General features: G+C 52.9%; 1 protein-coding gene and 1 long non-coding RNA gene across 10 annotated transcripts in view; one reads left to right on the forward strand and one right to left on the reverse strand.

Moving 5' to 3' along the window:
- The window catches only part of TTC7B (tetratricopeptide repeat domain 7B), a 260,937-nt gene extending 235,818 nt beyond the window's left edge, over window positions 1–25,119 (forward strand). For all 9 annotated transcript variants that reach the window (XM_032287652.1, XM_032287654.1, XM_032287646.1 and 6 more), the window contains one exon: window positions 24,122–25,119. In XM_032287652.1, the coding sequence (XP_032143543.1) occupies window positions 24,122–24,343 (222 nt within the window). In that variant the 3' untranslated portion in view covers window positions 24,344–25,119. The remainder of the gene's footprint in view (window positions 1–24,121) is intronic.
- LOC116557889 lies at window positions 306–22,124 on the reverse strand. The gene is made up of 4 exons (XR_004271743.1): window positions 22,111–22,124; window positions 22,044–22,046; window positions 1,065–1,069; window positions 306–598 (listed from the first exon to the last, which is right to left on the reverse strand). It is a non-coding gene; the product is annotated as an uncharacterized LOC116557889 (long non-coding RNA).
- Window positions 25,120–25,562: the final 443 nt, after the last annotated feature.

A 25,562-nucleotide genomic window follows, 5' to 3' on the forward strand; every position in this document is an offset into this window, starting at 1 on the left:
TGGCCAGGCTGGTCTCAAACTCCTGATCTCAAGTGATCCCACCACCTCGGCTTCCCAGAGTGCTGGGATTACAGGCATGAACCACTGCGCCTGGCCTATTAGTGCCATTTTTCCAAAAGCAGGTGCTCACTGTGTGTCTCTGTATCACACTTTGGAAATTCTCACAATGTTTTAAATTCTTTTGTTATGATCATATCTGTTGTGATGATCTGTGATGTTACGATTGTAATTGGGAGCACCGTGAACCACACCCATACAAGACAGCAAGCTTGATAAATAAATGTGGTCCTGGCCGCTACACTGACCAGCTATTCCCCCATCTTTTTCCCTCTCCTTGGGCCTCCCTATTCCCTGAGACACAGGAATATTGAAATGAGGACAATTAATAACCTTACATTGGCCTGCAAGTGTTCAAGTGAAAGGAAGAGTGGCATGTTTCTCACTTTAAATCAAAAGCTAGAAATGATTAAGCTTAGTGAGGAAGGCTTGTCAACAGCTGAGACAGGCCAGAAGCGAGGCCTCTTGCACCAGTTAGCCAAGTGGTGAATGCAAAGGAAAACATTGTTCAAGGAAATTAAAACTGCTATTCCAGTGAATACTTAAATGATGGGAACGTGAAATCGCCTTATTCTGATAGGGAGAAAGTTTGAGTGGTCTGGAGAGAAGATCAGACCGGCCACAATATTCCCTTAAGCCAAAGCCTAATCCAAAGCAAGTCCCCAGCCCTCTTCCGTTCTCTGAAGGCTGAGAGAGGTGAGGAATCTGCAGAAGAAAAGGAAGCTAACAGAGGTTAGTTCATGAGGTTTAAGAAGCTGTCTCAATAACATGAAAGTGCAAAGTGAAGCAAGTGCAGGTAGGAAGCTGCAGCCAGTTATCCTGAAGATCCAGCTAAGAAGGTGGCTACCCTCAACCGCAGATTTGTATCTATTTATTTAGGTTTCACTCTGCCTCCCAGGCTGGAGTGCAGTGGCACAGTCATAGCTCACGGCAGCCTTGAACTCCTGGGCTCAAGCAATTCTCCTGCCTCAGCCTCCCAAGTAGCTAGGACTTTAGACACCTATCACCACAACTGGCTAATTTTTTAAGTTTTTGTAGAGATGGGGATCTCGTTATGTTTCCTAGGCTGGTCTCAAATGTGTGGCCTTAAGCGATCCGCCCAGCTCTGCCTCTCTAAAGTGTTAAAATTACAGGCCTGAGCTACTGCACCCAGCCCAACGGTTTCTTAATGTAGATGAAACAGCCTCCTCTTGGAAGACGATGCCATCTAGGACTTTCATAGCTACAAAGGAGGAGTCCGTGTCTGGCTACAAAGCTTCAAAGGATGGGCTGATTCTCTTGTTTAGGGGCGGACATAGTTGGTGACTTTGGGCTGAAGCCAGTGCTCATTCACCGTTTTGAAAATCCAAGGGCCCTTAAGAATTATGCTAAATTGCCTCTGCCTGTGCTCTGTAAATGGAACAACAAAGCCTGGATGACAGCACACTGTTTAAAGCAAGGTTTGCTGAATATTTTAAGCCCACTTTCGACACCTATTCAGAAAAAAAGATTCCTCTCAAAATATTATTGCTCAGTGACAATGTACTTGGTCACCCAAGAGCTCTGATGGACCTGTACAGGGAGATCAGTGTTATTTTCATGCCTGCTCACACAGCATCCACTTTATAGCCCATGGATCAAGGAGCAATTTTGACATAGACAGTGATTCCTGTGATAGATCTGGGCAAAGTAAATTGAAAACCTTCTAGAAAGGATACAGCATTCTAGATGCCATTTAGAATATCCATGATTCTGTGGGAGGAGGTCTAAATATCGGCATTAACAGAAGTTTGGAATAAATCAATTCTGACCCTCATGGATGACTTGGAGGGGTTCAGGACTTTGTTGGAGGAAGCAACTGCAGATGTGGTAGGAATAGCAAGAGAGCTAGAATTAGAAGTAGAGCCTGGAGAGGTGACTGAATTACTGCCGTCTCATAAAACTTGAATGGATAAGGCATTGCTTCTTATGGATGAGCCAAGAAAGTGTTTTCATGAGGTGGAATCCACTCCTGGTGAAGATGTTATGAACATTGTTGAATTTAGAATATCAGCTTGATTGACAAAGCAGCAACAGGGTTTGAGAGGATGGGCTACAACTTTGAAAGAAGTTCTGCTGTGGGTAAAATGCCATTAAGCAGGATCACATGCTGCAGAGAGCTCTTTTGTCCAAGGAAGACTCCATCGGTGAGTCAGACTCACTGTTGTCTTATTGTAGGAAACTGCCCCACCGCCTCACCTCCCAGCATCCACCACCCTGATCAGTCAGCAGCCATCAACATGGGGGTCAGACCTCCACCAGCAAAAAGCATATCACTTACTGAAGGCACATGATTGCTAGCATTTTTTAGCAATAAGATATATTGTAATTAAGTTATGCACATTTTTTAGGTATAATGCTATTACACAACAAACTGCACTGTAGTGCAAACATACCTTTTAGATGCACTGGGAAACGAAAAAGTTCCTGGGTCTTGCTTTATTGTGACATTTGCTTGATTGCGGTGGTCTGGAGCTGCACCTGCAGCAGCTCCGAGGCATGCCTGTGTCGCTGGAGCTTTACCTGTAAGCATCATATTTACTCAGTCACCAGTCATTGATTCAGCATGGCAGCCTCCTAGGATTGTTGCGGGGATTAAACGGGATGATACGTGTGAGATAATGTAGCCTGAGCCCGATACTGGACCAGGTCCTGAGGATGTAAATGTGAGTTTATCCCAGTCCCTCCCCTTCGGTACTGAAAGTCTAGAGGGAGAGATGTTAACATATACAAGTGAGTTTCAGGGTTGTCAAGGAGACTCTGATAGACAGATGTGCAGGGCACGGTTCAGGGTGTTGGAGGCTCTATGCTCGTGGTATATGGGCCAAATGCTGGCAGCTGAGTAGTGGTGCAGACTCCCCCACACGTGGGGGGACAGGTGGAGTGGACATAGGCAGTAAGCCAAGCTGCTGGAGGTATGCATGGGACAGTCGGGGGAGTCTGAGTGTGGAAACATTAGTGGACGATGGAATGGAGGTATTCTTAATTTTGTTTGGTAGGACGTGGTTACATGGTTATATAAGGAAATGTCCTTATTTTTTAGATATTCATCCTGAAGAATTTGGGGGTAAAAATGTCACAGTGCCTGCAATTTACTTTAAAACACTAGCCCTTGCCGCCAACAGATGAAGCAGATACCAAAAAGATGAACGGTTATTCAATGTAGGTGATGGGTCTAGGGATGTTCATTATGTTAGCTGCTTCTCTGCAGGTGTGAAGTTTTTCAAGATACAGTTTAAACAAGTGAGTGAGCATGATCAGGTCTGCATTTTAGAGAGATTGCTCTGGAAGCTGTGGGGGATAGGTTAGGTGAAATTTAAGAGACACTATGGTCTGGACTCAGCTAATCATAAGGCGTTGACAGTCCAAGGTGGGAAAAGGGAGACTTCAGAAGGGTTGGTGAGGGAATCGGAGGGTTTGAGGCTGACTCAGCCACACGGTTCAGGAGGCTGGATGGGTAAGATGCCTTCGCCAACATGAGGGAACACAGAGGGAGGGGCATGTATGGAATGAAGGGTGGTGGCATGTCTGGTTGGCTGGGTCGAGGTGGGGTGACTGGGGTTCTTCCTAGAAGGGTTGCCTCTTCCAGGCAAGTGGCTGGGTAGGTCTGGAGGTTGAGGCGTGGCCAGGCTGGGGCAATGGTTTTGGGGGCAGCAGCAGTTGGTACATGATAGCTGAAGCTATGGGAGGAGACGAGATTGCCTGAGATGTAAATTCCAGAAAGTAGGAAACAGAAAAGGCCTAGGAAAGAACCTCAGGAACACCCACGTTTCCGGAGCAGGAGGGAAATGTGGCTCTTGAGGACACGTGGGTTCTGATGTTCATGCGGCTTTTTCAGCCCACCTTGCTAATCCCAGCTATAGCAAGCTTGCGGGGCTGGCTTTGCCAGACTCGCAAACCCTCCTGTTTCCACAGACCCACTCTGCTCTCAGCCTAAGGCTGTAACCAGCCTTGTTCCCTGCCATGGTTTATGTGATGTCCACCAAGCTACCATGCACAGGAAGGGTCTCAGCAAAATCATTCTTGGATAAGTGTCAGGAGCAGAAGTGGCTTGAATTAGAGACACGGCTTCCACAGGGAGGAGCTGGGCCCTTGGCCAAGTCATGTCGATTTTCTGGGCCTTAGTTTTTCCCTCTATGTGTGGGGATGACAGTGTCCATCCTACTGGGCTGTGGGAAAATTAGTTGTGATCACATGTGTGACAGAGGGACTTGAGTGTCGTCTAACAACAAATGCGGCGCCTTGGTTCTTGGGAGAAACGTGAAGCATTCCTTCTTTATGCCTGTTTGAGACCGAATTCTCTTGCCAGGTGTCCATCCCTCAGGGGACAGGGAGTGACCCCAAGCACATAACAACAGTGACTGCTCCTGAAAGGAATCTTGGACGTGCACACAAGTGTGCACACATATTCAGTACTCCTGGGGTCCGCCTTTGCCAGTTTAGTCTTGATTAGATCCGTAGGTGAATGCTGGCCAGCGACCTTCCAAGTGAAGCAGAAGCTGCCGGCCTAGCCCCTGGGGGAGCCAGTGGGACGGGATGCTGCGTCTTTCTTCATAAACAGAGGAGCGCAGCATGCCCACTGCAGGAAATGGCCCCTCCCCTCAGGGATTGGTGTCCCTGCAGCTTCTCTCTCATTCTCTGCATCAGGGCAGCCCGCACCACACAGATGCATGGGGCCAGAACCAAAGCACAAGTGAGCATTCCCTGCGGGGATCTCCCAGAACAAACTAGAAGCAAAATCTGCTTCTTCCTGAGGACAACATGCATTTTTCCAGGCCTTTCAAAGCAAGGCAGGTCAATTGAGTTATAATTGGCTCTCTAATTAGAACTCCCACAAGCTGTTAAATTCTTTACCTGCTGCCTGGTATATTACACAAAGGTGACAAATCTGCTTCTGCCTTTGCAATGATTAAAGAAAGCCAGCTACAATCTCACCCTCCTTGCCAACGGCAACCCCCACCAGCCACCCCTACTGCCGCTCAGACGCCCACACACCCACCAGCAAGTATGACATGGACACAGCCCAGTTTACAAGAAAATTGGCTGTCAGGAAATCAAGCTCAGGAGGCTGTATTGCGGAGCCACCGTTTGGAGCCTGAATGGGAGGAGACAGAGTCTTCCCATTTTTCTAGATGCAGGGAGTATTCTGAGGGTGCTTCAGTGATGCTTTGAGCCTCTCCTCCTGCCGTTGTTCTGTGATGGAAGAAAACATATCTCTTCTCCCTTTCTGAATCCTCAGCACTGAAGAAAATAGTATTTTTGTGTTGCTCCCCTTAGCCATCCAGAGGACAGTGCTTTGGATGATGGGATCGGAAGTGTGTTTTGCTACATCAGTGTCACCTGTGTCTCCTGTGTGGTCTTTGCTCTAGTGCCAGGGCTCCTGCAGGTCCTGCTGGTTCACAGGCACACGCAGTGCAGTGGGAGCTAGCACGTCCCTTCCTCTCATCTCTCCCCGGCTCCACCCACAATGACATCGCATCGGTAGCTTGGAATCGGCCATGGTGAAAGTATTTATACCATGGAAATTGGCAAGCACCACAAATCAAGGCTTTTTTTTTCCTTCAGAGAGGCAGTGTGCTGACACCACTGGACTCAGATGGTTTGAACTGTGATGGGGAGAGGCAGGCACAGGAGATAGGAGCAGAGTCAGGGGAGCAGTGGATATTGACAGAGAGCAGTGCAGAGTGGCCCTGACCCCGGGCTCCTGGGGTGCACGGTGCTCATGGCGCAGATCTGATGGAGGGTGTCTGCCATTCCAGAGGGAGACAGATCCACTGGATGGGGCCAACCAGGGAGGAATGAGTCTTGGAATTGCCCAGGCCGGTGGCAGGAAGGGGAGCATGGTGGGAGAGCATGCATTGTGGAGCAAAAGAGCCCCTTGTTTGAATTCTAGCTCTGCCATACGCTGGCAGTTTGGCCACCTTATGCACACGTTGGCTATGTGGCCGTGTGATTCAACCTCTGTCATACAGAAGTGAATTCCAAACTCGCAGGGCTGTCATGTGGGTCCACATGAGTCTAAGCACTTGCCCGGCACATAGGATGTACCCGGCAGCTGTTGGTCTTCTGTGCCTTTCCTTCTCCCAAAACAGAGTCGCTGTGAGAACTGTGTGGCACAGAGTCCCGCCCCCCCCACCCCTGGCTGCAAGTCCGTGCAGGGTGGGCTTTAGGCTCTTGTAACAGATCTGCCCTTTCTCTGTTCTCTAGAGAAGGAAGGGGCCTACTTTTCAGCAAAGTTTCCCAATCTGAGAGCAAGGGGTTAGGGAGCACCCAGACAGGTTGCAGGGATGCTGATCTCCTCAGCTCCTGGGGCAGCCAGAGCCGCCCTGCCAGCCCCCTCTCTGGCTATAAACAGCCACCTCAATGGCCCCCTGGGCACAGAATGACCACTATCTTCAAAAAGACTCCTGTGAGCACTGCAGAAGCCATATGTGTTGTCACTTTGACCCTTCAAATTTCCTGGTCCCCCTGCAGGATAGTGTTTAGCCCCTGCCCCCAGGCCCGTTTTGTCAGCCCCTGTGACGGCTTCTGACTTCTGAGGGGGCTGGAGATGCTCCTTGTTAGCCGACCCATAAATGGCAGATGGACGGGTGGATCCGCCAAGCTCCATGTTTGCCCGGCCCGGGTGAGTGGTCACATCACTGTGCCCTGCCCGTCAGAGCTGACTGGCGGTTTTGAGGAAATGGCTCTATTCTTGATACTGAATTATTCCATATTGAAGTGATGACTGACGAGAGCTTAGTCGTGTGAGAAAAGAAAGTGCCAGGCTGGGTCTCTGCCGTCACCCAAGTGTCACTTCCGTGCCCCATCCGGTTTCCCAGGTGGCAGTTGTACCCCTACGGTGGTCCCTGCCTGTCCTCTGTCTCCTCTGCTCCAGCCCTGGGCCTGAGTTTGGAGCCAAGCCCTGGGGGTCCTGGGGAGAAGTTTTTTTAAAAACTCTGAGAGCGAAGGTCCTCATTTCCAGCAAGCTGCCTGTTTCTGTTTTCCTCACTAAGCAGTGTTTGTCTGCACTGATGCACTGGAATCGCCCCCCGTTGTGAACGGAGGCCGGCGGGCAGAGGAGAGCTGCTGGCCGGGGAGGGCTCTGCCCTTTGCGGTTGTGAATTTTCTTATTTGTGGAAAAAAATTTCCCAAGTCCTATCAGTTCCAGGCCTTCCTTCATCAGAAGGTGTCTTATCATTTCTTTTTTTTTCTATTTAAAAATGGAAAATTGGTGAATGCCTGGCAGTGATGGGGAAGCCACTCGCCAAAACAACCGGACTTGCTGTGGCAGGTAGTGAATCATCCGGGCTTTGTGTCTCGAGGGGGTCTGGAAAGAACAGTTCCTCTCCAGCTGCCGCAGAGCAGTGCCCGGGCGGGCTTGGCCGGGACAGCCCTGAAGCAGGGCCCATCCTCTCTGCCCCCTGTTTGTTGAAGGTTGGACATTGGCCTGGGGTTGTCCTGGCAACTGTTTGTGTAGCTGACACTCTCCATGGAGATCCAGATAGGGCCTGCATTCCCAGGCAGCCTTGCTGAGGACCTCCTGCCATCCCCCACCCAGGCAGCCATGCCAGGCCAGAGGGGCACCCTGGCACAGAGGCTGGCCTTTCCAGGTGGACCCTGGGCTGGATGGCAGGCACGGCTGCAACAGAGCTGGGAGACGATCTCCCTTCCATAGTCATCTATCGAGTGCCGACCATATACCAAATATGTGCCGGGGACTGCAGTGACTTTTAGCCAGCGAGCTCTTACTGAGTGTCCCCTGGGTCCTCAGGACCACACAGATGTCAGGAGATGCAGCGATGAGCCCCCTGCCTTCAGGATCCTGGCAGCTCTTCTTCCCTGCACCGTTGGCGTCTTTGAGCTTTCCAGAGTCTCCTGTAAATCCAGTTGCCTTCCAGAACTCGCCACTAGCCCATCCTCTGTCACCACTACACTCCGCTGCCTGCCTTTAGAGAGTCAGGGAGAAAGTTGTGCTGACTGCTCAGTGAGCCTGCGGTCCCACACCCCAGGCAGCACGAGAGCGGGGGTGCCTCCCCCCTCCCCCCACTGAGCATAGGCGGGGAGTGGGGCAGTGGGGTTCCAGGGCTGCCGTTTTGTTTGTGCTCAGTGTTGCTGCTGGAGGTGGGGACTCCAGTTCCTGCAGGCTGAGTTGCCAAGGACCTTCCTCCAGGAAGCCCTCCCTGGCTGTGTTGGCTGCTGCCAGTCAGGTCCTAGAAGAACAGATATACACTGAGGATATAGTAGGGGCTCAAAAAAACACTCCTTGAGTGGAAGATTTCGTCAAACCCTAGAATTTTCAGCTGGAGATCAAACCCTAGAATTCGCTGCTTCATTTTCTCGATTAGAACAATGAGGCTGAGAGAGAAGCCTCTGCCTAAGCTGTCACTTGATGGAGGTCACACAGAAGGTGTGGGAGCATGGCCCTCTGCCCCATGTAACTCCTCCCAGCCCTGCTCTCTGCGGGGGAGCATGCCTTCAGCCCTCTCGCTGAGATAACTGGGGACAGGCCTCTGGTGCCAGTGTTGTTCAGTGATCAAAGGTCAGCCCTGAGTACAGTGAGCCCCTCTCAAAGGCATGACCCCCGCCCAGCCCTGCCTGAGGACAGGTTGAAGCAAAGGGCCGACGAGGCTCTGTCAGGGTCTTTGGGAAGGAGTGGGTCTGAGTTTCTGGGACTCACAGGAAGCCTCCCCACGCAGCACTGCAGTGGTCGCATGGGAATGGTTTTCTGACCATGGAGACCCTCCAAGCACTTCTGTGTCCGACACTCCCCCACCAGAGCTCTGGGGTCATGTCCCTGCCCATGTTCCCTCTGTGTCCCCTAACCCCGGCACTGAGGGAGCTTGGCCTCCGCCTGGGCCTGCCGTTCTCCCCTATGGATGCAGGGGTCCCAGGGCCCCAGGGAAGCCTGTGCCTGAAGCAGGGCCAAGTTCCCTCAGTGTCCCTGACACCTGCATCTCCCCGGCCTGGGGCACAGTGCCACCTTCCCAAAGGCACTGGGGCAGTGGCTTCCCCGGAGAGCAGGAGGGGTCTTTAGGGGGCTATTAGCACCAAACTTTCCACCTTGAGCCTGAGGTGGGCCATGAGGGAGCGCTGCCTTGCATGCTGCTCTCTGCTGTTGGTCTCTGCCTGACTCGTTGTTGGGGAAGACAGATAAAAACAAATAAATAAGTCAACCAGGGAAATGTAGAAATAAGTGATTACCAGTGGAAAAGTACCAGCAAGAGGGGCCATGTTGGCACCCACAGAAGACACTGGCTGGCATACAGCAGGCCCCCCGGCAGCAGGGCCCAAGCATGCTTCCTCCCTCCTATGAGCTGACAACTACCGCCGCGTTCCGGCCAGCCTCTGAGCTAATACTTGCTGCCTCAAAGCACGTGATTTAAACAGCAGACGGGGGAGGGGATGCTGGAGACTCTGGAATGTTACCAAGGACTGCTCAGGCTGCAGGGTAGGGGGATGCCTGGTGTTTCCACGTATTGCTAGGACCCCCAGGCTTCCTCCTGGCCGCTCTCCACCTCCACAGGTTCCCCTCCCAGCCTGTGCTGCAGCCAATGTACCTGGCGTTCCTTTCTTGCTGACTGTCCTTTGATGTTACATGGGACTCGCTGGCCTGACACTTTTTCAATTAGGTCAGTGCACCACGCAGTGCGCCGGAGGTGCTTATGCTGGCACTCCTGTGAGTGTGTTCTCTGAATTTGTGAGCGCTGTGCCTTAGGCTGCAGCCAGCAGGGAGCTCACATGCACCCCGGGGCCCTGGGATTCCCCATCACCCTCCCCTGACGGGTCCCTGGGGACCCTGCCCTTGAAGCACCCACGTGCATGGCCACGAGGGTGACCAGGTGATTCCACTCCCGGCTCTAGGCAGAGGCAGCTCTCAGCTTGCTTCGTGCTATTTTCCAAGGAAAAGGCGGATGCCTCCCTTGGTCTTTCCAGTGCTGAAGTCAGAGAGGAGCTCAGACATAACTGATGCTGAGGTCAAGTCATCCTTCTGTTCTTACAGCCATTTCTCCCTCTCTTTTCCTGACTCGCAAAATCACCACACCATTAATCCCAGGGGCAAGGAAAAGGACTCTGGAGTATAGGCACCTGGGCTGGGGACACAGTAGGCAGAATGCCGCTCGTGCAGTGGTTGCAGGGAAGGGAGCTGGCCTGTCCCCACACCATCCCGTCCTCCCAGGAGAATCCAGACTGTGAAGGGGCTGGTTTCTAGATTACCCTTGCAGACCCCTCAGTGGGCACAGGGCAGGGCAGCCATTCTTCAGGTCACCCAGAGGTAGACATCCCCATCAAACACCTCCCCTTGCCTAGGTCCTCTTATGTCACCTGGATTCCAAGAGCCCTTGGTCTGGCTCACCCTGAATCTGGCAGCCACCAGGTGGAGGAAGGGCCTGCAGTGCTGGGCAGGCTGACAGAGGACAGCAGGGAAGTCGGCCATGTCACCCTCATGTCGCCCTCATGTCCCCAGAGCCTTTCCCCCAGGCTGGTGTAAGGAGTGCCGAGCCGTGGGGTCCAGAGTCAGCTGACCATCAGAGAAGGACTCGGATTGTGTCTCTTCGTCCCTAAATGCCTGATACCCTCTCTAGAGATCTCAATAGTCTGCCATGGAGCAGAGAGCCCTGGACGGATCTTCACAAAGCCTGGGTTCTGAGACCCAACGTCTACCTGGCTTGGTAACTGAGCCAGGTACCTGCCCTCCTTCTCCTGACCTGGAGTGAGATAACCTGTCACCTCCAAGACCCCAGGCAGGGCTGCTGAGAGCTAGGAGCCTGGCCCAGATGATTCAGGTGTGATCACTGAGTCAATCCACTTCAGGAAGAATCAGACGCACAGGGTCAGATGTCTGTTCACAGGAAGCTTTTGGAGCAGAAACATCAGATCCTGTTTGAAGTTTCAGCTCCTCCTCTTCAGCTGTGTGGCCATGAACCAGCACCTACCCCGAGCTTCTGCCTTTTCTGTCTCCTTTAAAGTGGGGGAAGCATCGCATTGTCTCTCTTGGAATGCCCTCCCTCATCCTCCTTCCAACAGGCCTTCCTCTGTGGCAGATGTGGGGACTATACACGTGAGTGACTGAGGCTCTGGAGCAGGACCCACAGCAAACCAGCCCCTCCAGGCCTGGGCCTTGAGCGAGGGCAGGAGCATGGCCCGAGTGGCAACCTGTGCCACTGAATTCCCTGCACCTGGCACAGCGCCAGGACATTAGTGCCAGGACACCTACAGGTGCTCAACAGATGTTTGTAGAGGGGAGGAAAGAACTAGAAACGGCTTTAATTGGAGCAGAACGAACAGAGCCTCCTCCCAGGACTCAAACTCCCAGATGCTGTTCCTCACTCACTCCTGTGCTCTTGGCAGGACACTTGCCCTCTCTGGGCCTGTTTGCCCCCTATCAAATAGGAGGGCTGGTCCTTTGGGGGATGCTCTCGTGCCCTGCTCACTGCCGCCCTGACTACCCGCTGGACACCTGCCACAGAGTAGGGGGCTATGGGGCTGTGGGGCTTAGAAGCTGCTGGCAGATGGGCTGTGGTCCCTCTCCAGATGTCCCACCAGTTGCCAGCAACTGTTCTCTAAAAGCCACCACAGCCCATGGATATTTCAGCACCAATGCTGAAGCACCCAGTTTCAAAGAAATCAAGCCAGGGGAAATTGGGGGCCAAGTCTGTGCGATTCACGCAGGGCTGATGAAGCCCTTTGGCTTCCGGCCAGGCTGCCGGCACCCTAGCTGCTGGCGTTTACTGCCTGACAGCCCATCACTTTGCACTGCTAATTGCAGAATAAGCTCCTCCAGAATATTCCAAATCATCCTGGAAGAAAGCAGCTTTAAGAGATTCTGCCAGTCAGATGCTTTAAAAAGAAGAAAATGTCCAAGCCATGCTCACATTTTCCTGGGGCTTAACGGAGGCTTCATCTGGACCCGCCGTGTGGTCTTCTGTGAGGAGCTGCGTTAAGCTGTGGGATTCAGGGAGGTGGGGAGAGTGGGCGGGAGGTCTGAATCCACCATTCCTCCAAGGCCCCAGAGAGGGGGCATGCGCCCTTCTGGAAGCTTTCTTCCTCCTATCCTGAAGGCGCATCCGGTAGAAAGGGAAGGGGGCTTTTCCATGTGGTCCCGAGGACTCAGAGAACTTCAGAGCATGGAGATTCGATGAGAAGGCCAATGAGGGCCCCACACTGAACACACAGTTCACACTGTCCACTCCTGGCATGGGCTGCCTGGGGAAGTCGCAAGCTCCCTGACCCTGGAGGGGGCTGTGGCCCATCAGGAACAGCAGCAGGGGCTGTGCATCAGAGAGCGGGGGCCCAGGCACCCCTCAAACCCTGGGGAGCTCTGCTTCCGTAGCTGGTTGGCTGCTGGCTTAGAAAAATAAGAGGATTTTTGAAAAAATGAGCATTGTTTCCTTCTGAGTTGAGTCCAATGCTGGAAAGGCCTGAACCCCAGAAGACACATTTCTCCAGATAAAACGTCTGACCTGGAAAAGGGGCCCCATGAGAGCACAGCCCCTGCTGCCATCAGCTGTCCTGAGTGAGCAGAGGTGCTGCAGCCCGCAGTCCCTCAGTGCTCCGAGAGGGCGTGCTGGGGTCTCCCCTGCTCCCTCCTGGAATACTCAGCACACTCCCTGAGGAAGAGTCCCCTGGGGAGGTCTGGCCTATGCACAGACCACAGCCCCTGTCCCTGTCCCAGACAAAAGTATCATCCCCCTCCTTAGGCTCTTTGGGCCTCAGACTTTTCTCTGGGGCTGCACACCCCTGTGTCTGACAGGGACTGGCTGGCAGTAAGTGGGGGCATTTGTTCGGCTAACTTGAAGGAGAGTGAGGAGGCAGCCCCCTCCCGCTGAGTTCTGGTTCTGACATTGGAGCAGGGAGCCACGGGGATGAAGGGATCTGCTTCAGTGTCTGACCGCGGGCCCAAGGTAAATGGGAAAAAGTGACCAGGCTGGGGGCCGGGCTCCCGCTCACGTCCTCTGGAGCTCTCCTCCTTCATCCGAGCTGCCCTCTGTCAGACGAACGCCCTCCTTAAGGCAGCGTGTCCCTGCGAGCTGCGCTGCAGGTGCTTCCCTCCTCCCACACTGCCCTTCTGTGTGGGTTCCCGGCCCAGCACACGGGCTGCCTTTGTGGCTCTGGAGGTGAAGTGACCGCATGAATGTTCTGTCCCTACTTAAGAGTCTGGGGGCGGACGGGATTGGAGGCTACCTGGTGACAGAAGCAACCACCACATCACTGGGGAAAGGGCCACATACAAGTCCTGGCCACCTGCTCTGTATGAGGCTTAGATGGGGACAGGCTCTCGGGAAGACCTAGGCTTGGCCTTGGGGGAAACTGGGTCGGCCCTGAGTAAAATGGGCCCAGTGAGTAAACCAGCCCCACACCTGCCCCTGCCCAGAACTTGTGACCTGCTGAGAGGAAGGTGGGCCTGCCTGGCCCCCAAAGGTCCTCCAGCTTGCTCTTGAGTGGTCCAATGAGGGGCTGAGGGATTGGCAGCATGTGAGTTTCACCCCACAGTGGAGCTCTGATGGGCAGAGGAGTGCAGGAGGTGTGGGACTGTGGGGCTGGGGACACCTCCCCTCAGTCAGAACACCAGGACCTGGTCCTATGGAGCTTCGGGCCCGGGGAGGCCAGCCTTCCAGCCAGGACACACACACTCAGCCCCCTGGCAAGCCAGTGCCATTTCTAAGCACTCAGAACATACAGAAATGAAACACAAAACAGAGCCCCATAGAGCCCAGGCCTCGCCCAGAGCTTCTAGAATCCAGGTGGAGAAGCCGGCACAGCCCCCACCCCACCCACATGTGTTTTCAGTTCCTTTTCAAGGCATTGTTGGAAAGTGAGGTGGGGCTCAGGGCTGCCCCCTCAGCTGCGCCCACAAAATGCTTGTGCTCAGAACTGACAGTGCCTCTGACACTTGCCAGAGAAGAAAGGGCCGCCTGGGAGGAGAGGAGGCAGGGGCAGCCTCAGCTCTGTGTTCCCGAGCTGCTCCAAGGAAACCCTTTCAAAGCCAGTTCCCCAGGGGCTTCTCGGAGTGGTACTGGTTTGTGGTCTATTTATATTCTGGTTTACAAGAAAAATGTTTTTGAAAACACCACCGCTGCCACCCTGCTTCCCTCCGATCAATGGCATCCTCTAGAAGGAAAATGCAAATTCCTGAGAAGTGGTGACGCACATGTGCTGGTGTTTCTCATTTCATGCCTACGTTTCAGCCAATGCAGACGGCCGGACCAACTGTGCTGCAGCTTTTGGGAAGGGGCCGGAGATCTTGTGGGAGCTCCATTTTCCTCAGGTCAAGGAACCCACTCTTAAAGGCCTGGTGGGCTTCCTGAAAGCCTACTCTGCCGTGGGCATAGCCCCTGACAAGCAGAAAGCAGCTGGGGTCGAGGGCAGAGTTGGAGCACTGTAATCGGAGTCTAAAACTTGGAGGCTGGCCCCGGGCCAGGCACTGCACCAGGCTCTCCAGACCCAGCTCCTCAGGAGCCTGCCTTCTAGCCCCTCTCTCTATCCAGCAGGGTCAAGGCCTTGAGCAAGGCTCTTCTCTCTGTTTCCTCCTCTGTAAGAGTGTTGGCTCTGTGGGTGGGTTCTGGGATTTTCTTAGAGGGCAGTGTCAGATCTGTGGTGTATAAGCAAATAGCCTGAGGGGAGGCCATACAGCGCACTGGGCTCAGCTGGGAGCAGCGCACCTTCTCCCAGGGGCTGCTGTCATCCCCCAGAGACCGTCACGATAATGTTTCTGGAAGGAGAGGAGGCTCTGAGTATGCTGGCCTGACTTGGGAGCATGTACAAGGGTGACCTGAGGCCACAGCTTTCTTTGGGACTTCTCCTTCCCAACCACCCCACGGCATCCCACACCATCCCTCCTCCATCCCTCCATCTATCCAGCAAGCATTCCCCCAGAGCCTCTTCTGTACCAGCCCCACTCCAAGTGCCGTATACGCAAAGACAAATCATTGGCGGTCCTTGCTCTTAAAGAGGGAGACAGATGAAGGTGAAGAGTCAGCGAACCACTGGCACCACGGAAGGGCCTCCCCTCCTCTCGGAGTCACTAATAGTGTCAACTGAAGAATCAGGAGGTTCATACATTTACAGAAGAGACTTCATTTCTTATAAAGGATTGCAGCCTGCAGGGTGGCCATCTTGACTGGCTGGGAAATGTAGCTTTGGGCAGAGACCAAAAGCAAGCACTTTGAGAGAGGGGAGGGAACTGGTTGGCCAAGTACAAAAGGGGGATGTGTGCTTGTGTGTGATAAGCAAATATGCATATTACATGCATCCCATGTTCACTTTAGGGCGGAGGCATAACATTTAGCTGCATTCCGTTAGGTCCTGTACATCAAAAGGTGAAGCAGGGACAGGAAGACACGCAGGGCTCCGCCTCTGTGGACCAGCCAGGACCAGCCTGTGGCTGGTGGTCTCTTGTCCAGTCAAAGCTGCGGTTGCAGCTTGTGGAATGGGAGCTCAGTGAGGGTCTGGTGGTAGGTGGGCTACAGTTGTTTTAATATTGCTTATCTCGAGGCCAACGCTTGTTTAGCATCTAGAGAAAAAGAAAAACCTTGTAGCAGTTAGAAGGCACTGTATTCTTTCAGGGCTGCCTGACTTAACTGTGGCCTTCGGGCTGGTTTCTAATTTGGTATCTCATTGCACAAAGAGTCTGTTCCATCAGTCATACGGTCTCTAGTTTAACAATGGGAATGAGAACAGCCATAATCCTCATATTGCTGAGGGCAGCCATTCACTGAAGGCATACAAATGTGCTGGGTGACCTGCTAAGCGCCTGGCAAGCTCGACCTCATTTAGTCCTTACGAAACGAGTTAGTCCAACTAACCCCCCGTTGGTTGATATTTCTCCCCATTATGCAGATAAAGCATCTGACACTCAGAGTAAGTTGTCCCAAGTAAACGGAGCTAGGATTCAAGCCCAGTCTGCCGGGGTGAGCCTAGGACTCACACCCCCAACCTCCATGCTCCGCTGCCCCAGAGCGCACCATGCTCTCCCCCTGTGGCCAGCCAGGTCCCCCAGCAGCAGCCAGGGTCCGTAGAGCCTTTCAGACCCCTCACCCACAGCCTGAGCCCCCGGTGTGCCATCTTGGGCCAGCACAGCTACAGCTCCGGCCACAACCAGCTTAGCAGCACTGTCACCTTCCCAAAAGGTGACAAAGCTGGGAAGATGGGCTTTCCACCCTAGAAGCTGCCACTACAGTCTCTGACACCCCACTATGAGCTCTGTGACTTTGTTCAAAAGTGTGGTGGTACCCACTCAGCTCAAGTGGCCCCAGCAGCTTAGGTGCGGTCTGAGCCACGGGAAAAGGTGCCGATCCTGGTCCTCGGTCCCCACCACCCTTGCCTTGGGCCTCACTTCCTCTGGAGAAGAAAGGACCTCACTCCACCAATGAGATTTGGTCTCCAGCAGCTGCTGAGAAAAGCTTCCACCCTCTCCATGGCAAGCTGTGGTAGGTCAGAGCACGGGCCCTGGACCAGGCAGACAGATCCATGCTCAGTCCATGGTAGCTTTAAACAGCTGCTGCTCTCATCGAGTTGCAGGATCTCCTCATTTATTCATTCTGCCCCAAGTCACTCGCCACCTGCCCAGTGTCAGGCCTGCAGATGCAGAGATGACCAGGGTTCACCCAGTCCCTGCCCTCTAGGCACTTACAGCAAAGCCTCGTGAGGGAACAGAGCTGGAGATAAGCCACCTCAATTAATGTGGCACCCATCGCACAGAACAGTGTCAAGAGCACTTTGCAGTCAGCAAAACACACTACATTGATCTAATGCCTTGCATACGCACAGTTCATTGAGCCTGGTGATCGACGCATTTGTCCTCCCAGGTTTACTTGTGCTTTTGGAAGCTACCTGACAACACTGCCTTAGGCCACCCATGCCCACCTCTACCCACTGCAAAGGATAATGGTGGAGTTTCTGGCCCAGGAGCAGAACAGAAAGATCTTTAAGTACTCCAGTACCATCACTGACACTAGACTTCCTACCATCCATGGCCCTGGTGTGGCCCAGCAGGCTGCAGAATCCAGGCCCACTGTGATGTGGTGAGGGGCAGCTCGCTGCTGTCTGCACCGACACTGCACTGCTGCTCAGGGAAGCTGAGAGCAGTACCAGCAGGGAGCCTACAGATAAGCCAGGCCCTGGCGCAGAAAGCACTCAGAGTGCTTCACCTCCATCCCTGCTGCGGATGCTTGATTTCCAAAACATTGTGCCTGACGAAAAGCAACAACCAGGAGACCCACTGACCCCCACCCGGAGCTGAGCCACGGGGCTGCTTTTCAGCAATGGCTTCTCCTAGGGAAGGATGCTTTCTTTCAGGGAGGCTATCTCCCTGTACCTGTAACCTTAGAGGGATAAACAGTGGTCTGTGACTTGCTCTTGAACCCAGCAAAGGGCTTTGCTCTTGTGCAGAGCACCATGGGGATGTCCAAAATCACCCCAATGAGTTTTTTTTGTTTTTTTTTTTTTTATCTCTGTCACCCAGGCTGGAGTGCAGTGGCATGATCATTTCTCACTGCAACCTCCGCCTCCCAGCCTCAAGCAATCCTCCCACCTCAGCCTCCCAAGTAGCTGGGACCACAGTGCACACCAGCACACCCAGCTAATTTTTGTATTTCTTTTTTTTTCTTTTTCTTTTTTTTTGAGATGGAGTCTTGCTCTGCCACCCACCTCCTGGGTTCAAGGGATTACCCTGCCTTAGCCTCCTGAGTAGCTGGGATTACAGGCACCCACTGCCATGTCCAGCTAATTTTTTGTATTTTATTAGAGATGGGGTTTCACCATTTGGCCAGGATGGTCTCTATCTTCTAACCTAGTGATCTGCCCGCCTCAGCCTCCCAAAGTGCTGGGATTATAGGTGTGAGCCACCTCTCCTGGCCTAATTTAAAAAAAATTTTTTTAAGTAGAGAAAGTTTTGCCATGTTGCCCAGGCTGGTCTTGAACTCCTGGGCTCAAGTGATCCACCTGCCTCAGCCTCCAAAAGTGCTGGGATTACAGGCATGAGTCACTGTGCCCAGCCTCCAAAGGAGCTTTGGTCCTTCAGGCTTCTGCCTGGGAGGACAGTGCAAGCCCGCCCCGCTGAGCGCCTCCTGTACCAAGGCTGCAGCAGGAAACCATGTGCACACAGACCTTCCAGGGGCTCCGGTGCGGGTGCCCTCGGTGTCTGGCAAGGTGTTTGGCCCTTGGGCAGCAATTATCGCAACAAAAGGCAAAAGTGAGGAAGATGCTAATTGCTCTGAAACTGGCCAAGTCCATTTCATCTCATTTGAAATAACAGGTTTAATTTAATCTCTTATTGCCAATTTGGTGCATCATCAAGATCCTATTTGTACAAAACACCTGATTATGATAATTACCAGCTTGGGAAGCAGCCTTCATCTGTGTTTGAAGAAAGGGACTAATAAGTTACTTCCCCAGTGATTTCCCAGCTCTCTGAAGCTCAGCCCCAGCCGGCTCCCAACCCGTAGCGGCTGCAGGAACACCAGGGCTGGGGAAGGTGGAAGTCTGTGTGTGTGTGTCCTCTCCACACACAGGGGAGGGGAGAGAGCCCCGTGTCAAGGGCACATGCAGCACAGCTGCCTGCCTCAGCGCTGCCGCTCACTACCTGTACAAGGGTTGTAGGTGGGTCATCTGGTCTGTGAAACTGAAGCCCCAGCAGCCGCTGGCTCCTGGAGTTGAGAAAGGATGGAATGGGACCTTAGTGCCCAGTGCTGTTGGTGATTTGCGTTGGACCTCGAGCTCTTTGAGAGCAGCCCTGCACTCGCCCACTCCGTCCAGCATCAAGCAATCACTTGGTGGGTTTTGTTGGGTTTGAGGTGGGGGCAGAGAGTTGCAGGTTATATAGTAACATATCGTTATCGGAATCTGCCTCCTGCAGGCTGTTGGCTGGGAGCGGGAGCTGCGTGCTGCTGGGCAGCGCTGCCGATAGGGGGCAGTGTGGCCGCCTGGCTCCGCAGGGATGAGGTGCATTAGGGCCTCAGGCAGATGGACAAGGGCTCCAGCAGAAGGGCCCAGGCTGACCGACCACAGCTGGGAGGCAGGAGGGGGCTGGGGCAGCATCCTGCAGAAACACGTTGGCTGACAGACGAGCCTGGCTGAACCCAGGGAAGGTTGGACCCATCTGGTGCTGAGAACAGCTCCATGCCAGCCTCAGGAGTTAGGCCTTTGATCTCTGGAGGAGAGAGAAAGCCAGGCCTCTAGAATTGGAAAGGACGTCAGGGCTGCAGTGCAGAAGAGCACATGGGCCCTGGGAAGGGAAAGGAAGGAAGGTCCCTGGCCAGCACGGAGGGGCTTGGGTGGTGCGTCACTCCCGATGGCCGGACACAGCCAGGTCCCAGCCCACCTCTGGCCAGTCCTCTAGCTGTGCTGGCTCCAAGCAGTGGCTCTGACTGCAGCCGGAGCTTGTTCTGGTTGATCCGCCATGGGCTGATTTCTGAGCTGCTCCTGGCTCACTGGGGAGAGGCCTATTTTTCATTCCTGTGCCAAGCCTGAGCTGGCAGCCGCTGGCAAGTCTGCGATGTCTCCCTAAGCAGCTCCAGCTTTAGGAATTAATTCCACTGAACAGATTGCTCAGGAAGCTTCAAGGTCATCTGGAAATGGCAGTTCCTACATTAGGACTACACGTCCAGGTATATGGGCTGGAAATTTCCAAGCCCGCAAGAACCCTAGAACACCAGAGTCCTGCAGAGGCTCTTAGTGGCCAACACTGAGGGTGCTGGCTCCGATTAGCCCCTTGGGGCTGGTTCTCTGCAGGACTTTTGAGGGCAGGTAGACATGCCCCTGGCCTATACCCCGCAGCCCCCACAGTTGGCCAGATTCAGTGGCCTGCCACTTTCTAAACAAAAATCCCAGCAGGAAGGGATGGGTGGGTTCTTCCCACTCCAGGAGGGTGCTGAGAGCAGAGCCCTCTGCGTCCCACTGGGCCGAGGCCCTGGCCCTCCTGGCCTCCGCACCTCATCTGACCACTTTCTGGTGGACAGAATGGCCCAGTCCTTTGGCTCTGGCAGCCTCCCCAAGCCTCAAGATCACAGCTGGCCTGAGGCAAGGAGCCCTCCCTGTCTATGAGCAGAGATACAGGATGCTTCTAAGCTGCAGGTCTGAGCCAGAGGGAAGCTGTGCCTTGGAGAGGAGCAATTTCCCAATCATAACATGGGAAGGAGCATCAGCAATTAGTGGTCAGAGAAATGAAAGGGAAGACACAGCATGGCAGATGCCCCCTTCCTGTTGCTTAGATGTAACTGGGTTATTACCTGAGTGCCCTGGGGCCCGCATTGAGAGAGCTCCGCTGAGCACTCTTCTGCTGGCCCAGGGCTTGCCTCTTAAAGTGACAGAAGCCCGGCAGGAAGTATGGGTAGCTTTAGGAGCAAGTGGACCTGGGCTGGGTGGCAGCTCGATGTTGATTGGCCCTGGTACCTGGGGCGAGAACGTGGCCTTCCTGAACTGTGTCTACCCTATCTATCTAAAGCAGTAGTAATAGGAGATGGGCTAGATACAGTGCCCAGCATGGTGCCCGGCGGAGAACAACCCTCCAGTTGGAGGAAGAAACAGCACAGGGCTGATGCTGCAGTGGCAGAGCCTGGTGGGACCTGAGTTAGATTCTTCACCTGCAACCAAGAAAGCACATTGGCTCACCGCTCGTCACCCATTTGCCAGAGGCATGCAGCACGTGCCTCCCTGCCAGGAGAGCCACTCAGACATCTGTCATGTGTATTCCGCATCTTGACACACCAAGAAAGCCATGCCAGGAAGGTGTGTGATGAGCTCTGGCTGTGATCTCTCCAGGCTGCTGCTCATAGCCGCCGCCCAGAAACCTCCCTCCCCGTGTGGTTACGCTGGAGTGTTCCAGGGTGAGCGCAGGCTGGTAACCTCCCTCAGAGAAAGCGAGCAGGAGCTCATTCGACCTCACAGCCGCCGCCCAGAAACCTCCCTCCCCGCGTGGTTATGCTGGAGTGTTGCAGGGTGAGCGCAGGCTGGTAACCTCCCTCAGAGAAAGCGGGCAGGAGCTCATTCGACCTTATGTCCTACTGAGTGCAGCCTGGCTGAGTGGCCTTGCGTTTGTTCTGCTGGTTGGGAAGCAAGGATGTGGAGTTGTCAGATTCCCTCTTAAGGAGGTCCAGGGCGGTCCAGAGTACTGTCCTGGAAGATGGGCGTGATTACTTGCCACCCTCAGCTGGACTCCACACCCGGAAGCACTTCAGGCAGGCACGAGGAGTCAGGAGGCATGGTTTGCAGTGGCCAGCTACGCTCGGCTGCTTGGCCACCCCAGAACCATCTCTGGCAGATGCGGTCAAGGACCTGGTCATATGCAGGAACTCAGCCCGGACACATGTTTGGATATTCATAAGACAAGAAACATAAGGTGTTTCTGTTGTCTTCTTGAGAACGTAGAGCTGACCCTGAAGCCTGCTGTCCCTAGCCAGGGTCGGGCAGCCCTCTGTACCTGAGGCAGGATGGCCTCCACCTCCTCCTTGCCCAGGAGAGCTCCCTAAACTGCCTCCCCCTCCCAGAGCTGGGGGCCTCCTTCCTCAACCTCCCACTGAAGGAGCCTCCACAGGGCTCACACACTACCCTGGGCCATGGGTCTCCTTGGCTGTCACCCCAACCACGTGCTCTCCTGGGTGGACATCCCAGCTCCCCTGTGGGGGTCTTATGGGTACAAGTGGCTCAGGGAAGTCAGTCTGTCTGCCGTCACACTGGCTGGTTCTGCTGACAGCCACCCTGCTGCCCCCTCGCCCATTGGTGAAGCAGGGCCCTGCGAGCAGGCGGGGCTACCTCATGAGTGACACTGCCTAAAGGGAGGGCAAGGCTTTACTGGGAGATTCAGGATGAGATTTGAAAGAGCAGAGGACCATAACACATTCCTCAGCAGGAAGACTAAACATTGTAAAGATGTCAGGCCTCTCCACACTCTCTAAGAGAGGTAATGCAAATGCAATTTGACTTCTAAAGGAAATGAAGAAATTGGTTTTGAAATTCATCAAAAATAGTACAGGATAAGATTGTCAGGAAACATACTAAAAGCAAGAGCAATGAGGGAAAGCTCTGACTCTACCCACTAAAACATGATTTGGGAGTCACAGAAATGAAAACAGTGTGGGGCTGATGCAGAAATTAGATATTGCGGCTCGTTGGAAAATAGTGCAAGGCCCTTGCTTCAGGTAATAATTCACTCTGTGATGGAGGCAGTGCCGTACAAGATTGAGGCGAGGGAGGACGCGCTAGTTTGCGTTTAGCAAAGTAGGAGGAATCCATCACTCCCTGCCGAGATAAAGTAGTCAACTACTTAAAAGAGGGAAAATTACAATAAATAGAATTGAACATGTGTCAGCTCTTTGAAAGGATAACTTTCTAGGTTTTGAAGTGGCAAAAAAAAAAATCATCAAAGATCAACAAATTTGATTTTTCAACTTAAAACTTTTCAAAGGAAAGAATCCCGGAAGTCAAAGAATGGGCTGGAAAGTTATGGTAGCAGATGACTAGCAGTCTTATGAAAGGCTCCTAAACAAAAGCATGGGAAATATTTAACCTCAATAGTTATTGAAGAAATGTAGATTTCAACAGGAGGGACATTCTGCATGTATGACATGAGAAGAAATAGAGTCACGATAGAAGGGGGCAGGTGACCAACCACAGAAACTGCTAATGGCTGAAGAAGTGGTGCAGCCTTGGAGGATGGAATTTGCAAAATGTTTGGGGAATGCTAAAGAGAGTCCTTACACAGTGATCCTACTCTGAGGGGATTTGCCCAAGGGGAGAATCTCCAAATGGTTGTCCAGCCTGTTCCACTGAGCCGCTCCCAGGGCCACTAAAAGGAACCCGTGGGGGACGCTGGACTCCCCTTCCCCCTCCCCGAAGAAGTTCCTTTTTGTCTGTTTATACATAGACTGTGTGGGTGTTCTCAGTAAGATTTCATTTAACCAAAGGTTTTCAGGGATACAAAAAAGATTAGAAATCCACTGATGTAAAGAACAAAGAGGCGCTTTCTGGAAAGATGTTCATGTCTGTGTGATTCAGAACAGCAGAGAGATTTGATGTGACCTAAATGTCTCTCCCCGGAGGGAGAGGTTGAGAAGGTGTCCGTGTCCGTTGGATGAGAGAGTACACTCGTCGCTTATGGAGGTGCGCAGCTTGGAAACATGATGATGATAAAATAACTGGGACCAATGGGTACACCCCAACCAAGGAAAACTGAGATGACAGCTGGGCACAGCCTGGGGCAAGCAGGGACAGTGGGGTCAGGGCCTTGGTCAGGGACAGGGCTGTGAGCAATTAAAACATCTGTCATAATCATTCTGATAGTAATACCATCAATGACATTTCTTTAGGTTAAAAAAAAAGACTGGGCGTTCACACCTATAATCCCAGCACTTTGGGAGGCCAGGTGGGCGGATCACTTGAGGTCAGGAGCTCAAGGTCAGCCTGGTCAACATGGTAAAACCCTAATCTCTACTAACAATACAAAAATTAGCTGGGCATGGTGATGCACACCTATAATCCCAGCTACCACGGAGGCTGAGGCAGGAGAATTAATTGCTTGAGCCCAGGAGGCGGAGGTTGCAGTGAGCCGAGATCACATCACTGCACTCCAACCTGGGTGACAGAACGAGACTCCGTCTCAAAAAAAATGCAGACTACTGGCCAGGTATGGTGGCTAACACCTGAAATACCAGCACTTTGGGAAGCCAAGGCAGGCAGATCACCTGAGGTCGGGAGTTTGAGACCAGCCTGACCAACATGGAGAAACCCTGTCTTTAAAAAAAAAAAAATTCAAAAAAAAAAAAAATGCAGACTGCAGACTTCCGATTAGTTCATTGATGGCCCTTAAGTTTTCAGATGAACCGTATGAAGTTGCCATTTTTATATTCAAAACATGGCTGAATATCAGCAATTTCACATCAGTCAGCTCAGCTTGGGGACCATTTTGACTGTTGCCCGTGAACGCAGGAAGTACTTGAGAACTCACTATGGGCCCAGCCCAGTGGTGATACATTCCCAGCTCCAAGGAACTTACTGGAAACTCAAGGACAAGTAGGAGCGCAGAGCTCCTGGAACCTCCATGGCTGACTGTCTCTCTCTCTGACCCCTCCAGGCCCTGATCCTTCACCAGCTGGGCCGCTACAGTCTGGCGGAGAAGATCCTCCGGGACGCGGTGCAGGTGAACTCGACAGCCCATGAGGTCTGGAATGGGCTGGGCGAGGTTCTCCAAGCTCAGGGCAATGACGCGGCGGCCACCGAGTGCTTCCTGACAGCCTTGGAGCTGGAGGCCAGCAGCCCCGCCGTGCCCTTCACCATCATCCCCCGCGTGCTCTGAGCAGGCGCCTGCCAGCCTCACCTGCTGCTTAGGCCTTGGAGGCCCTGCCAGGTGCCAGGGCTCGTCCCATCACCCCACGGGGATGAATCTGCCGCACTGAGGCCACGGACGAGTGTTCGGATGGGCCACGGTGAACCAATCAAACCAACCCCGAGTCATCGCTCTCACCACGTGCGTTTCTCTTGTTTTTTTGCCAGCCCAATGATAGTTTCTGAACCTACTGTCATTGTTCAAAATGGATTATGTGCCATATTTTGTTAGTTGACATCTGAGTTTTAAGTAAAATGATTATGCAATTAATCAGCAAGTGTAGAAGAATATATTCAAAGTTAAAATTCAGTGGCAGAACAGATTATTTTTATCAGAGCTGTAAAGAAAGCAACTGTCTTCTCCCCACATCCCTCCTGCCCCACCTTGGCCCAGAAACCAAATGTGAACCATCCGTTTCCCATCTCAGCACCAGTCCCCGTCGGGACACCAGCTGACAAGTTCTTGGTTTTACTGTCAATAATTGTACCATGTGATCAATTACTGTCCTCACTTAGAACAAAGCCTGAGTCCAAGAATATTTATATTTTACCAATATATGCCTGTTACAAGAGAAGGAAATATGAGTTATTTAAGTTTAACTTTTTTATGTGAATTCAGAGTTTATTTATCGATGGAAATATGTACAAAGAAGCTTCAAATGGAATATTTACCGACATTCCTTATACATGACAGACACTTGGTTACATGGGAAGATGATGTTAATAATAAAATGATTTTTAAATGGACTCATAGCCTGTGTGATTCGTAAAAGTTCACAGACTTGAGAAAGGCTTAGTTCCTGCGGTGGGGAGTGGTCTGTACCTGAGGGCCAACTCTGGACATGTCAGCCCTTGGCACTAGGAGGCCCAGCCTCTCTCTCCCCATTTATTTTTATTTTTATTTTTTGGAGACAGGGTCTCACTCTGTTGCCCAGGCTGGAGTGCAGTAGCATGATCACTGTTCACTGCAGCCTCAACTTCCCAGGTTCAGGTGATCCTCCCACCTCAGCCTCCCGAGTAGCTGGGACCACAGGCTCGCACTACTACGTCTGGCTAATTTTATTTTTGTTTTTGTAGAAAGAGGATCTCACTATGTTACCCAGGCTGGTCTTGAACTCCTGGGCTCAAGCAGTCCTCCCACCTCGGCCTCCTAAAGTGCTGGTGTGAGCCACCATGCCCGGCCCTTTCCT

This window comes from Sapajus apella, unplaced genomic scaffold (assembly GCF_009761245.1).
Source record: "Sapajus apella isolate SASKATOON/1434 unplaced genomic scaffold, GSC_monkey_1.0 scaffold20, whole genome shotgun sequence".
Lineage (NCBI taxonomy): Eukaryota > Metazoa > Chordata > Mammalia > Primates > Cebidae > Sapajus > Sapajus apella.